Raw genomic sequence first — 15,036 nt, 5'->3', positions numbered from 1 at the left:
TTCTGTGTCTCCCTCTCTCTCTGACCCTCTCCTGCTCATGCTGTGTCTCTCTCTCTCTCTCTCTCTCTCTGAAATAAATAAAACATAAAAAAATTTAAAAAAAAAAAAAGGGCAGAAGAAGGAAGGAACTCCGAATTCAAGGCACTGACCGGGGCCGGGGGGCGGGGGGGACAGCGCTGGCCTGGGGTCAGCTGTTCCCATTTCTGCGCGCCCAGAGCACCGTGGGGGGAGAGCCACGGGATGTGCGGCCACGCCTAGAACCGCGGCGGGCCTCTGCTGGCTCACCTTGATGTGACCTCCACAAGGCCCCAGGCACAGGCGCCCGGCAATCTGCCTCCTGGTGATGGCACAGCCCCGTCGGGTCCGAGTCGGAGAGACTTTTCCCTCTTCGGAGCGTTCACAATTTCCACCTGTGCCGGCTGCAGCCCCCCGGTGCCCTCCGCCCCGGTTTTGTTGCTGTTTTCCATCCTGCCTTTCCATTTGCCTGTGTTTTCCTAGTGAGCTGAGTGGGCATGGGGTCCTTGCAGCTGGGGCACAGTGGACGGCCGCCTCAGGACGGGAGGGCATGGGTCACAAAGGGAGGAGGCTGCTGGGAGGCAGGATCCGTGCCACCTGTCAAAGTAACTATCCTTTCAGTAGGATTTGATGCTCATTTAGTCACAAATCCAGGTGACATGGGGGCCAGTCATACTCAGATCTTCCCATTGCACGGCCATTACTCTATGGCTCATGTGAACTTGTCTGCAGGGGGTTTTCCTTGGGGGGATCTCCCTTGGGGAGGGCTCTCCCTCAGGAAGGAAGGCTCTGGACCAGGGACTGGCAGAATTATCGGTCAAGGGCCAAGGGTGGCACTACTGAACTCTGGCATTGTTGTGCAGAAGCAGCCGCAGGCGGCACCAAGCACTGGACACAACGGGGTACCAATAAAACTTTATTTGCAAGGACAGGCACAGGCAGCTTGGCAATAGTTCACCAACCCCAGGCTTGATGCCCAGCCTCTTCCAGTTAGAGAACATCACTGAGGCGCCTGGGTGGCTCAGTGGGTTAAGCGTCCAACTCTTGATTTCAGCTCAGGTCATGATCTCATGGTTTGTGAGATCGAACCCCATGTGGGGCTCTGCACAGAGTGTGGAGATCGTCTTCCTCTCGTTCTCTGCCCCTTCCCCGTGCACACAGGGGCGTGCGCACGTGTGCTCTCTCTCTCAAATAAATAAATATACACAATTTAAAGATGTCACTAACCCCAGCTTCTGCCAGTCTTAGCTGTCTATTCCAGCGTGTTTCGAGGCTCTCCTGTTAGTGGTGGGACCTGGCTGGTGACAAAGGGGTGGGAGGCAGAGTGACTCCCCATTTGAGGAGTGACACACATGTGGTGCTTGGTCCCGCCCCTCGCCCCTCCCCTCTGACCACCTTTGGCAGGTGTCTGCGTACAGCCATTCTGAAATCTCCAGGTCCCTCCCAGAAAGCCCCAGGGAAGCCAACTTACTCTTTGTCTTTATTTCTGAAGGAAATTTCCAGAACTCTTTGCACAGTTCAAGTCCTTCCTGGGGGTAAAGGAGCTGTCCTTCGCCCCGCCCATGAGCGACAGATCCGGGGATGGAATAAGCCGGGAAATTGACTATGCGTCTTGCAAGCGCATTGGGTCCAGCTACCGGGCGCTCCCCAAGACCTATCAGCAGCCCAAGTGCAGTGGGAGGACGGCCATCTGCAAGGAGGTAGTGCTCCCTGGCGGCTCGCGTTGGCTCATGCGGGGTATCGTCCCCGCCCCCACCCCCCCCATGCATCCCCCCGTCTTACAGGAAAGAACTGAATGTTGACTCTTTAAATATTGAATAATGGACGGGGCCGGGGTGTGGCCAGATGGAACGCCTGAGCTGAGGCTGGTTTCTCACCCTGCGGGGAGTGTGGGCACACTGTGGAGCGGAGGCCACTGCCGTAGGCCTTGGCGTCTCCTTCCAGTGTTTAGACTTAACATTTCTTTCTGCCGTGATCCGGCCCTGTCCCAGGTTTGCTGCACTTGCTATGTTCCATTTAGCTTGACCACTGAATACTTTTTCGGGGTGAGTAGACAGGGTGCTCCTCTCTTTCCATAATTCAAGAGTGCTTGTTGGATTTCAGGATTCTAGGAGTCAGCACACTAAAATCCGGCCTATGCCTGTGTTTGTGAATAAAGTTTTATCGGCACACAGACATGCTGGCTGATTGACGTAGTGCCTGGGGCTGCTTTGCCAGGACGGAGGCAGAGTTGCATAGTCCTGACCGGGTGGCCTGCAAAACCTAAAATATTGAGTATCTGGCCGTTTACAGGGAACATTTGCCAACTCCTGAAATAGTATGATTTATTTACTTGACCGAAGTCACATTTACTCTTAAAACCACTTTCAAATTAATGTGGCCGTTTGTACGATAAAGTAGTTTCCTGTGAAATCAGGATTCCGTTATCTTTTGCACCAGACGACATAGTAAAGCGTCCTGGCCACCGAGGCCTGCCGCGCTGGTCACACAGCGTTTCCTGTCGGTGCAGGTGCTGAACGACACCTGGGTCTCCTTCCCCTCCTGGTCGGAGGACTCCACCTTTGTCAGTTCCAAGAAGACCCCCTACGAGGAGCAGCTGCACCGCTGCGAGGATGAGCGTTTCGAGGTGTGTGTGCTGCCGCCCCAGGGCCCTGGGTCCTGGCTGCGGGGAGGACATGGGGCACCTAACTCCCCGACCCCACGTGAGTCTGTCCTCCTCCCTCTCCACCCTGGGGTGCATCCTGATCCCCAGCCTCCTTCCGAGTATCAGGGATTCCAGCACTTTCCAGCAGGGGGCAGCACCTGAAAGTGTTCTTTTCCTGCCTTGTTGGCCTTTCAGCCAGTTAGGAAGTGGTGCTGTTGCTGTTACTTTAAATCTATGCGTATTTGAATTTGATTAATTTTTTTTCCATTGAAACGCTCGTGGAGATGGTTGTATGTTTAGGTGCAGCAACGATCCTGGGAGCCCTCCTCCTAGCGGTCACAGCTTGTAAAATCTCGGGCACAGCGTCACAGCCAGGGGGCGGCACTGGCACACCCGAGCCCTTATTCCCGTCTCCAGTGTTGGATGCGTCTTTGTGTGTGTGCACGTGTTTGCATGTGTGTGGGCACATGTTTGTGTGTGTGTGTTGTGCGTGTGTGTGGGCATGTGTTTGCATGTGTGTTGTGCGTGTGTGTGGGCACGTGTGAGTGGCTCCAGGTGGGTGTCTCCACCATGGAGGTTCCCATGTTCACCACCACTGACCTACACCACTGCCCCCCCATGGGGGTCTCTCACGCTGCGCTGCCCTTTGTGGCCGTCCCTACCTGCCTCCCTCCCTCCCCCACCCCGTGCTTGACCCCTGGCAACCCCTGACCTGTCCTCCAGCCCTGACACTGTGTCCTAAGGGGAATCACACAGTGTGCGACCTTTAGGGATTGGCTTCCCGCTGGCATGTGCCCTGGGGGGGCCATTCTTCGGGCTGCATATACTGTGAGTCTTTATGCCTTTGATGCCCCTGAAGCCGGTCAGCCTGGGGACTGTTCCCTCCTCTGTCCGCCCCCCTACCATGTTCTGGCCACGGGACGTTCACGGGGTAGTAAGCGGCCCATGAGTCTCAGTCCCTGAGCACCTGGCTCACGCCATTGCCAGCGTCACGCCCCAGCTCCGTGACCCGCTGTGTGTGCTCCAGGCCCCTGGGGCCACGTCAGTGCCGCCGCTTCCTGGTTCCCGTCGTCCCCCCTCAGGCATGGAGGTGTATTGGTCCTGTGCGAGCATCTCTTCTGCGGACCCAGGCCTGTCCCCGGGGCCCTGCTGCCCACAGCCCCGACAGCCCACCCTGCCTTCCTTTCCGTAGTTAGATGTCGTCCTGGAGACCAACCTGGCCACGATCCGTGTGCTGGAAAGCGTGCAGAAGAAGCTCTCCCGAATGGCCCCTGAGGACCAGGAGAAGTTCCGGCTGGATGACTGTCTGGGGGGCACGTCAGAAGTGATCCAGCGCCGCGCCATCCACCGTATTTACGGCGACAAGGCTCCCGAGATCATCGAGAGCCTTAAGAAGAACCCTGTCACTGCTGTCCCTGTCGTCCTGAAGAGGTGCCTTCCCAGTTCTGGCTGCCCTGCCTGCCGCGAGCAGCCTCCCTGGAGCTCATTAGTGCTCTCGGCACCGGTGTGACTTGGGGGGACCCCTGAGGTCCCATGCTGGCTTACTTTAGTTTCCAGGCTTTTTTCATCTCCCTATTTTACTCCTGAGAGAAAGTCACAACTGGGAACACTTGTTGTATCCTTCTAGAACTTTCCACCATGCACATAATCCTATCGAAACAAGAAAAGGAGCTATTTTAAAGCACAAATAGGATAGTTCTATAGCAGAGCTTGCCTTTTACTTAGTGGTAGATTTTGGAAAGCTTTCTGAGCTAGTGAACAGGTATTAATTAAGGGGCTGCCCTTGGCCAGGTGCTGCACTCAGCCCTGGGACTGCAGAGCTTGAGTGAGGCTGACATAGCCCCTTCTCGGGGGGCTCGCAGTCAAGCAAGGGAGCCCGGTGGTTGATCCAGCAACGACCTAGAGTATGGTCAGGGCCACGGGCCGGGACAGGGAGGAGGGGCCGGGGCAGCAATACTGGAAAAAACGTGAAAGCCACGTTGTTCTCCAGAGCCGACGCTCCCCGCCTTCCTCTTTTCTTCCACACAGAACCCAGTGCACAGGCCAGGAGCTGGCTGTCCCCAGTTAGGAACGCCCTTGGCTGGGTCTGTGGGCGGCTGAGAGGCTGCCCGTGTGGGGATGACGGGTGGGTGCCCCGGGTTGTCCCCATGCTGAGCCCCCTCTGAACCCGCAGGCTGAAGGCCAAGGAGGAGGAGTGGCGGGAGGCCCAGCAGGGCTTCAACAAGATCTGGCGGGAGCAGTACGAGAAGGCGTATCTCAAGTCCCTGGACCACCAGGCCGTGAACTTCAAACAGAACGACACCAAGGCCCTTCGCTCCAAGAGCTTACTCAACGAGATCGAGAGTGTCTATGACGAGGTGAGGCCCTGTCCCTCTGTCTCGGGCAGGCGGCCAGGTCTCCGTGCCCCTGTTTCCCCGCATCACCTTCGCAGGGCTGCGAAGAGCTGGAGTGGATGCTTCTGTGGCCTGCAGCTAGTCTAGAGGGAGGATTGTAACGGCCCTGCCGTTACCGGCAAAGGGCTCTCCCCTCCCACGCTTCCTGCCCTCCCCGCTTACCCACGGGGCCTCGATCGACCTTCCTTCAGGCAGATGATAACAGCGGCTTTCCTTTCTCTGCTGTCAGTGGTGTGCCAGGCAGTTAGACCCTGAGAAGGAACGGTCTGTCTAACTCTAGTAAACCTTTGGTGCAGCACCATCATCTTCCTGGTTTAGCAGGAAGGAAACTGAGGCATGAGAGGTGGCCACTTGCCAAGGCCAGTCACAGAGATCCAGGCCCTGGGGCTCTGCCTCTAGCCCCTGCCGTGTGCCTTCTTGCCAGCTTTGGCTCAGGCTCATGGGGCCAGAACCACAGAACTGAGACAGGGTTGAGCTCCAGGCCATGAGGATTTATGTGTCGGAAAATTCATGCAGGGAGTGAGTGACCCGCGAGAGCCTGTGATGGAAGCCCCTGCCATTCTGCCTTCTTCCCCTGGGCCACCTGCAGGTGTCTGGTCTCTGCACTCTGATCCTTGAGTGGGTCCTTAAGGCCTGAGAACACCCCCTCTGCCCCCCAGTGAGGTCCGTGGTTTGCTGTCAGAATGAGAGTCGATGAGGCAGCTCGTGAGGCCGCCCACTATCACCACAGAGTTCCTGTGCTTTCCCTGCGGGCTCAGGGGCCAGGGGCCCCCGCACTCTCCGCGTGTGCAGGTCCCTCGTGCCCAGGGAAGTCGGTCCCTTGCTGCCTTGTGGGTTCGCAGAGCCCGGTTCTGTGTTCCCGCACGTGTAACTTGTGTGAAGACAAAGTCTTAAATAGATTTTCGAGGGCGTCTGGGGCACAGATGAGAGAGGGACTCACAAGGCAGCAGGAGGAAGGGAGGTCACAGCAGAGCCAGGAGCTGGGCTCGGCGTCCATGCCGCCCGTGCACCGGCTCCCGGGACTCCTGCCGGCACGGAGGGATGGAGAGTTCCAGCTGCCGCACAGTCCGTGGTGCTGGGGGAGCCAGGCCTCTGGTGGACGCACGAGTCGCCCACCCCAGAAAGCCGAGGCCCTAGCCCTGTCCCCGGGTGCTACATCCATGCTCATTATTTCTTTTTTCTTTTCAATTTTTTTTAATGTTTTATTTGAGAGAGGGAGAAAGGATGCGCACGTGGCCACCAGCAGGAGCTTAGTACCCCTGAAGCAGCGAAAGAGGCGGGGGGTGGGGAGGAGGCGGCTGTAGGACAGTGTGCCAGGGATGGGGGTCCTCATCTGTCATGAGCAGTGCAGCAGGGCCCAGAGGGGTGGGATAGGGCTGATCTCACTCCTGTGGGTCACGTCACTCTGGACCCAGAGAGGACAGTGGCTGGAGTGGGCCGCTGAATGGGACCGGGCAGGCGCGAGGTGCTGGGCTGCACCCCCGAACCAGAGTGGGATGAGCGGGATGCCGTTAGAGCCCTGTGGCCCTGCCGCCCCCCCCCCCATCTTGGACACCCCAGCTGGCCGCTTCCTGCCTGACGGCCCCCTGTCCCCGCAGCACCAGGAGCAGCACTCAGAGGGCCGCAGCGCCCCGTCCAGCGAGCCACACCTCATCTTTGTGTATGAAGACCGGCAGATCCTGGAGGACGCGGCCGCGCTCATCAGCTACTACGTGAAGCGGCAGCCGGCCATCCAGAAGGAAGACCAGGGCACCATCCACCAGTTGGTGCACCAGTTCGTGCCCAGCCTCTTCTTCTCCCAGCAGCTGGACCTGGGTGCGTCGGAGGACTCGGCTGACGAGGGCCGGGGCAGCCCCCCGGGGCAGAGCGCAGAGCCCGCCGAGCGGAAGAAGCCGGCTCCCAGGCCGCAGAGCAGCCCCCCGGAGGAGAAGGGGGCCGCGGGCGAGGCGCCGGCCCCCGAGCCGGCCCCGCCGCGCCACAAGCCGCTGGACGACGTGTACAGCCTCTTCTTCGCCAACAACAACTGGTACTTCTTCCTGCGCCTGCACCAGACCCTGTGCTCCCGGCTGCTCAAGATCTACCGCCAGGCTCAGAAGCAGCTCCTGGAGTATCGGACGGAGAAGGAGAGGGAGAAGGTGCTGTGCGAGGGCCGCCGGGAGAAGGGCAACGACCCCGCCATGGAGCTGCGGCTGAAGCAGCCAAGTGAGCCGCGGGGTCCCCGGGGTGACGGCGGGTGCTCGCGGGTGCCGGCCGGCGGGGGAGGGTGCGTCCCGGATCCTGGGGCCGGGCTAGGCAGCCGGCGGCGGGAGGCAGGAGCCGCACGCGTGCCCGGCCCCACGTGACCACAGCCCCCGCCCCGCAGGCGAGGTGGAGCTAGAGGAGTACTACCCGGCCTTCCTGGACATGGTGCGGAGCCTGCTTGAGGGCAGCATCGACCCCACGCAGTACGAAGACACTTTGCGCGAGATGTTCACCATCCACGCCTACGTGGGCTTCACCATGGACAAGCTGGTGCAGAGCATCGCCAGACAGGTGAGCAGGCGCAGGCAGGTGGGGGCCAGGCGCCAGAGACACCTCCCAGAGGGGCCCCCTGCCCCGTGCGCTTGGCCCCGCGGTCGGCACCTCGGCGGAGTAAAATTCACAGAATACAGAATGCAGCCCGGTGGCCTTTGGTGCGCTTGCCGGGTCGTGCAGCCACCACCTGCGTCTAGTTCCAGACTTCATACCCCCCGAGGATGCCCTGTCCCCACAGGCAGTCACCCCGTGCCCCTCCCACTGCCCCTGGCAGACACCCATCTGCTTTCCATTTCTCGGATCTGCCTCCTCCGGGCGTTTCACGTAAGCAGAATCACATGCTGTTGCCACTGGAGTCTGGCTTCTCTCCGACTCCGTACGGTATTTCCGAGGTTCACCCATGTTGTAACGTGTGTCATTGCTTCGCTCCTTCCTGTGGCCACCTCCTCCCATCGTGTGGATGGACCGTACGTGTTCGTCCATGCACCTGCGGGTGGGCACTTTGCCCTTTGTCACCTTTAGACGATTGTGAACAGTGCTGTGAACGTGGGCGTGCTAGGATTCGTTTGATTCCTTGGCGATCTTTTTTTTACAACAAAATTATTTTAATGTTTATTTTTGAGAGAGAGACAGTACAAGTGGGGGAGTCTCAGAGAGAGAGGGAGACACAGAATCTAAACCTGTTCTGTGCTGAGCTGTCAGCACAGAGCCCAACGCGGGGCTCGAACCCACGATTTGCAAGATCATGACCTGAGCTGAAGTCAGACACTTAACCGACTGAGCCCCCCACACACCCCAACAGACCTTCCTTAAAGGTAAATTGGCAACACATAAAGAAACATAGCCCAGGGGCGCCTGGCGGGGCTCAGTCGGTTAAGCATCCCACCCTTGGTTTTGGCTCTGGTCATGATCTCACGGTTTGTGAGTTTGAGCCTGCTTGGGATTCTCTTTCTCCCCCTCTCTCTGCCCCTCTTCTCACTCTTTCTCTCTCTCAAAATAAATAAACTTGAAAAAAATTTTTAAAAAATAGAAGAACTGTAGCTCATCTCTGGAGGGAGAATGTCAGAGACGTTTATTAGCATTGCTTATGAAAGCAAAAAGTCACCCAGAGCTGAGTGTCAGCAAGAGGAAATCAGTCACTCTAACACACACAGCAAAACCCCAGGTGAGTCAGGTGCCCAGTTACCACCGGAATAGTCGTCGTTCAACTTGGCTTTGTTTCCTTTCTTGAGTAAGGCTGTTTGCTGTAAAGCAGAGGAGCTGAGGGAAGTAGTGTCACAACTCTCTTGCCCAGATACGATTGCTAGAAACGGCGTTTCCTTTCAGGTTCTCCCCACTGAGGCAGAACACACGCAGGAGAGACAGGGCCCAGATCCCGAGCATGCAGTCGGTGGGTGGTCACGAACGTCCCCGGCGCTGCCTCTCTTCAGCCCCCACCACCTGCAGGCACCCACACCCCTGGTCCTGCGCTGTGCGTCAGGGCGAGCTCGAGGTGCACCCAGCCGCACCCCCACAGTGTCCTTCTGTGGGACTCCTCTCCTGAGATGCCCGGCTCCCTTCCGCCCTGCCTGGGAAGGGCCGCGGGGAACGAGACCCTGTTGAGCCATCTGTTCATTTGCACTGCTCCCCCCGGGGTGGGGCACGGGCAGGCTTCCCGGGGTGCACTGCGTCCTGCCTGGGGCTCAGGGTCGGTGGCCTCTCCACCCTCACTGGCCAAGTGGGTGGTGGGCTTGTGTTGGGGCTTCTGTTGCATTTCCCCATAGGTTCGTGGGGTGGGTGTCTTTGCGTCCCTCCGTGGCTATTCAGACGTCCTGGCTTGAGCGCCCCGTCTGTGCCATTCGCCCCTTCCCCCATGGGATCCACCTTTCCCCACTGATGAGCGGGGGCTCTGCGTCTCTCAATGGCTGCTGGGACGCCGCCTCCTCACAGACAGCCGCGCTCAGAGACCCTAACTAAGTCTTCTGACCTTGGCCACCTCCCCATTCCCCTCTGCGTGCTGGGCCACGTCTTTGTCCCTTCCTGTCACTGTCTCTAGTCGTGACCAGTGTAGACACCTGGTGAGAGAGCAAGGACGCCAGGGGTGTTACAGGCCCGGGCGTGCAGCCTGCCCCCCCAGCGGCCACGGCTCTGGGGACAGCGGCCTTGTCTTCCACACCCAGAGGGCTGCACCGGACCAGACCTTCTGCTCCATGTTTGTTTGTTAATTCTCCTTCCCACAAATGTCTCCTGTGGAACTTGTTTTAAAAAAAAAGAAGAGAGAGGTCCCTGGCGGTTCAGTGTGTCGAACATCCGACTCTTGCTTTTTTGACTCAGTTCATGGTCCCAGGGTTGTGGGATCGAGCCCTGAGTCGGGCTCTGCATGGAGCGTGGAGCCTGCTTGAGTCTCTCTCCCCAGCTCTGCCCCTCCGCCGCTCTCTTGAGAGCACTCTCTCTTTTTCACACACACTCTCGTTCTGAAATTTAAAAAAAAGAACAGGAATAAGAAAATCAGGAAAGTGGAGGTATTTAGCTGAAGCCATACCAGGGACAGGCCCCCTGCCCAGATTTGCCCACTTCCCCACGGCCCAGATGCGCGCAGGGCCCTCCGTGCCCTCGTTACTCACCCGTGGGGCTGCCCTTACCCTCACCTTTTCTCTGTGTAACTGGCATTTCTTATTTTCATTATGAGCCGCGGTGTTCCCTGGCACTTATCACGTGCCAGGCCTCGAATGAGGTTTACGTGCATCCCTACGGTATCTTTATGCCACAGAGCAGTGCGTGGGCCTGTCGCAGCCTGTGCAGGCCGCACGGGTGCCCAGAGGCGCCCACTCACTCAACTGCTCGGTCTCACCCTGCCACCCGGCTGCTTCCCTTACTCGTCTCCTCCTAAACCTCAAGGTTTTAAGTGTGTTTATGGGGATCAAAAGAACTAATTGTGTTTATAGCAGAGCACTGGGGGAGAAATTACTCACCATTGCAGCGCCTTCAATTACCGCCCCCACGTTGGCACCATTTCCTCTGTATTCTCTTCCATGGGCTCCTCCCGCCCCCTCAGGGCTTGCGGGGCTGCCCCGGGTGGCTCTGCGCTGGGCGGCACCCGGCGCAGCCTGCTGGACCTTGACCTTCATGCCCACCTCTTGCACTTTGCTGGCATTGTCTTCAGGGTGGGGGGCAGCTGTTACCCCAGGGGACATGCACACCAGGTACCCACCGCTCTCTCTCCCTGCCAGCTGCACCACCTCGTGAGTGACGACGTGTGCCTGAAGGTGGTGGAGCTCTACTTGAACGAGAAGAAGCGGGGCGCCGCGGGGGGCAGCCTGTCCTCCCGCTGCGTCCGCGCCGCCCGGGAGACCAGCTACCAGTGGAAGGCTGAGCGGTGCATGGCTGACGAGAACTGCTTCAAGGTGCGGGGCCGGGGCCGCGAGGGGGGTGCCTCGCTCGGGCCCGAGAGGTGGGCTGGGGCTGGGCCCGCACTTGGCCGCTGGCTGGCTTGCCTGATCCCACAGGCTTCTCCTGTTCGGCCCCTGGAGGCTGGGGGAGGCGGTCCCAGGCCTGGCTCTGGGCTCTTCCCGTGGCTTCAGCCTGCTCACCCGCCTCGTCCCCAGGTGATGTTCCTGCAGCGCAAAGGACAGGTGATCATGACCATCGAGCTTCTGGACACCGAGGAGGCCCAGACGGAGGACCCCGTGGAGGTCCAGGTAAGAACCGCGGCCCCGCGCTCTGCATTTGCACACACCGCGGGGGTCCCGGCAGCCGTGGCGGCACCGTGGGGCTCCCCCCGCCCCCCCCAAGCCCCGTGCACACGCGGGCCAGACACAGGCTGCGGGACAGCCGCCCTGGGAAGCCTCCCCGAAACCCTGCTCCCGGCTCCTCCCACCTGCTGCAGATGCCGAGAAACGTCCCCCTTGGGCCCGCGGGAACCCTGGCCCTGACCCCCAGGAGCGGTCCCCGGGCCCACGCTCTGAGATGCACGCGATGCCTCCTTCACCGGCCCCACGACCTATGGGGGGCTCCCTCGCAGCGCCCTGCCCTGCTCGCTTCAGGCCTCCCCACGGGCGGGGGGCTACACACCCTGCGCTTCCAGAAGTTGCCGGCAGATGTGGTTTTGTCAGGCCTGGGACCGGAGGAGCCTCTGGTTTTTACAGGGTGGGAGCAGAGGAAGGGTCGCTGGGAGGCTGCAGGCCCGGCCTCCTGCTCGCCCCCAGCGCCTGCCTGGCCTGCCCCGCTGCTCGTGCCTCCGTGTCGCTCCTGCTCCCCACACCCTGCTGTCCTCGGCGAGGGCCCCCTTCCCTGTTCCCCACGTGAGCTTGTCACATGACGGTTGCAGCAGGGGTGTCACGTGGCAGGGGTGTGTCCGTGTGAGCAGCAGGGGTGCGTCCATGTGAGCACGAGGTGCATCCACGTGAGTCCTGGCTCTGCACGGCGCACTCTCCGGAGCTGCCGCCTGGCGCCCCCATCACACGTCCGGCTCCCGGGGCTGCGTCCTCCCGGTGCTCTGTGGGGTGGGGACGACCTCCTGGCCACCCCTGAGCCCCGGGTGGCATGTGAGAGAGGCCTGTGCCTCTGGTGACAGGGGCCCGCCTCCCTCTCCCCGCAGCACCTGGCCCGGTACGTGGAGCAGTACGTGGGCACCGAGGGGGCGTCCAGCTCGCCCACCGAGGGCTTCCTCCTGAAGCCCGTGTTCCTGCAGAGGTGAGGCCCCGGGGACGTGCTTCCTTCCCGTGGGCCCCCAGCGGCCCCTCCCGCCGTTGTCAGCCCGGGGCCTGTCTGGCTTTTACTTCACATCCGATGGACGGAGTCGGGTGGTGGTTTGGGTCGCTTCAGTTTGCGTTTCTCTGACTCCTGGGAGGTCGGCGTGTCCTGACGTTTGTGGGCCTCATGTGAGGGGCTCCCAGCCGCAAACCCTCCTCTCGCCCGCAGAAACCTCAAGAAGTTCCGCAGGTGGCAGTGTGAGCAGGTGCGCGCCCTGCGCGGCGAGGCCAAGACGTCCTGGAAGCGGCTGGTGGGCGTGCAGAGCGCCTGCAGTGTGGACTGCCGCTTCAAGCTCGGCACCCACAAGATGATGTTCATCGTCAACTCCGAGGACTACATGTACCGCCGCGGGACCCTCTGCCGGGCCAAGCAGGTGCCGCCCCCGTCCCTGCCCCCGCCCCCACCCGGGGCGCCCCCGAGCCTGGCCGGCCACCCTGACCGCCCTCCCCGCCCCCTTCCGCAGGTGCAGCCCCTGGTCCTGCTGCGTCACCACCAGCACTTTGAGGAGTGGCACGGCCGCTGGCTGGAGGACAACGTGACCGTGGAGGCGGCCGGCCTGGTGCAGGACTGGCTGATGGGCGAGGAGGACGAGGACATGGTGCCCTGCAAGACGCTGTGCGAGACGGCGCACGTGCACGGCCTGCCCGTGACCCGCTACCGAGTGCAGTACAGCCGCCGCCCCGCCTCGCCCTGACTCTGCTTGGGGTCGCCGCCGTGACACGGGCCTGGCTGGCGCAGCCACTCCCTCAGCCCGGGTGTCCCTCGGGGGCGCTTTGATGAACCACCTGAGGGGCAGCGCGACCCCTGCCTTGATGCTACAGGCCACGAGCTCCGGAGAAGGGTGGCGTGGTGTTAGCTCGTGGCCCCGAGCTGCCGTCCCTTGGCTTCCTGCTTCCTTTGGGCCCGTTCTGTGCCAAACCTGAACCCTTCCTGCACTTGAACTTTGGGGGCTCGGTCCCTGCTGGAAGGGGGAGGATCGACACACCGGCCAAGGAGCAAGTGATTGCATTTATGCACCTGCTGGACCGCCTTTCGTCACACGTGCCAAATCCCCAGGCGGGGCACCCCCGGTCCTTGGTCCGGGCGGTGTCTGGAGTCCTCGATGAACCGTGCTGGGCGTGTGTGTGGGAGGGGGTCGGCGTTCAGGGGACCCGGGCATTGAAGGAGTTGGGCCTGGGTGGGCTTGCTTGAAAAGCATGTCCTTCCTGAATGGTTCTGAGAACTTCTGGAAACTTCCCAAGCTGGGCCGTGCCTGCGTCTAATAGTTGGGGCACAGGCTCGGCCCAGCTGATGCTTGGGATTCTTGGTCACTTTGAGAGCAGGAAGGGCTCTTTCAGCCAGACTGTTGAGATCCTGCTTTGATGTCAAGATGCGGAGTGGGCAGGTGGCCCCGGAACCATCTGGAAGAGCCCATTCTGGAGAAAACGAGACTCCGGACCCTGCGTTGACCTGGCAGCCACACTGCGGGCTCTTGGGGTGGGGGGTGGGGGGCGCTCGGCCTGCAGCTCCCGATGGCCTCAAGGGGCCCCACAGCTGGGGTGCAGTCGTGTACCTAAGATGGACCTTCTAGAAATATATATATGCACACGTATTTATTCGTACACTCTCTTAGTGGTTGTCACCTCTGCAATCAGCCACGCCCCATGGGTTCTTGGGCGTGAGAGCCCTCTTCTCGGGCCTCTGCAGCCATGCCCTTGAGGCTGCCTCCAAGGCGTCCGGGGCTTTTTGGGCCACGAATGCCAAGCGGTTTCGGCTAGGCAACCCGCTCTTTAAGATTCCTGCACCGTGAGGAGCCCTGGCTGGGCTCCTGGCACCATCAGAGTGGGATCAACCAACAGGGGCCCAGACCCATCTCCTTGCAGCCTCGTTTCTGCCAAGCAGCAGCCCTCACCCTCCCAAAACTGCGCTGTGCCAAATTCGCCGTTCTGGGAAGTGGAGATGTGTTTCTAGAAGTTTCTAGAAGTTACCTGTGGAACTGAAGTTTTGCAAAGCCTTTGGCTCGGGGCCTGGGCAATTCCAAGGCCAGTGAGTGGCCCTGCCCGGGTCCCCAAGCCCGCTTTTGCCCACGTGTGCCAGGCACTTTGTCTACATCCTTGTTTTGTAAGAAGGGAACTTCCCAGAATTCCTGAACCAGATCCTCCCAGCAGCCATCCTCCTCGGAGCCCGCGGCCCCCTCGTGCCTCCTCGTGGGCCCGGGTTGTGGGCCAGACCCCACCGAGCCCCACCCTGCATGCTTCTAGGGAGCATCTCTTCTGTTTTTGAAGAATTTCTGTTCTGGGGCTTGTACTTCCTTTGCAGCTGTTTTGAATGTAGTTTTCCTTTTCTATTTATTTGCACATTAAAGTTAAAAATTAAATATTGACCTAAATCTGTGAGATCCCCTCAGTCGTTTCTCGTCCCTGAAATACCCCCCCCATCCCCAGGGGACCCCTTTGGGGGTATCTGCGCCTAGGCTCCTGCAGTTCCCAAACCAAACGCGGAACCCTCCCCCAGGCCACCTCCACTGGAAGGTCCTGTTTCCCCAAGGGTGTCAACCCACCCAGTGTTCTGGAACATTCATTCCCAATTTTGTATTCTGTAGAAAGGAGAGGTGTTTCCTTCCAGCATTAGGGGTCGGTGGAACCTAATTTAAAGACACTGGTGTTCACTCTGAGCTTTCTTCCCCTGCCCAGCCAGCCAGAGGGGTCTTACCCACCCCCTGCAGAGCCACCCTCCTGGCTTTCTGGTCCCTGCTCCCAG

General features: G+C 60.2%; 1 protein-coding gene across 1 annotated transcript in view; it reads left to right on the top strand.

Moving 5' to 3' along the window:
• SIN3B (SIN3 transcription regulator family member B) overlaps nt 1-14,665 on the top strand; it is a 38,912-nt gene extending 24,247 nt beyond the window's left edge. Inside the window, exons 9-19 of the mRNA XM_039243330.1 lie at nt 1,508-1,715; nt 2,525-2,641; nt 3,852-4,090; nt 4,833-5,016; nt 6,651-7,254; nt 7,415-7,584; nt 10,776-10,949; nt 11,151-11,243; nt 12,143-12,237; nt 12,466-12,670; nt 12,761-14,665. Coding sequence (XP_039099261.1) covers nt 1,508-1,715; nt 2,525-2,641; nt 3,852-4,090; nt 4,833-5,016; nt 6,651-7,254; nt 7,415-7,584; nt 10,776-10,949; nt 11,151-11,243; nt 12,143-12,237; nt 12,466-12,670; nt 12,761-12,991 — 2,320 coding nt within the window. The 3' untranslated portion in view covers nt 12,992-14,665. The remainder of the gene's footprint in view (nt 1-1,507; nt 1,716-2,524; nt 2,642-3,851; nt 4,091-4,832; nt 5,017-6,650; nt 7,255-7,414; nt 7,585-10,775; nt 10,950-11,150; nt 11,244-12,142; nt 12,238-12,465; nt 12,671-12,760) is intronic.
• Nucleotides 14,666-15,036: the final 371 nt, after the last annotated feature.

This window comes from Hyaena hyaena, unplaced genomic scaffold (genome assembly GCF_003009895.1).
Source record: "Hyaena hyaena isolate Hyena2069 unplaced genomic scaffold, ASM300989v1 scaffold_227, whole genome shotgun sequence".
Taxonomy (NCBI): Eukaryota; Metazoa; Chordata; class Mammalia; order Carnivora; family Hyaenidae; genus Hyaena; species Hyaena hyaena.
This window is presented reverse-complemented; position numbering and strand designations above follow the sequence as displayed.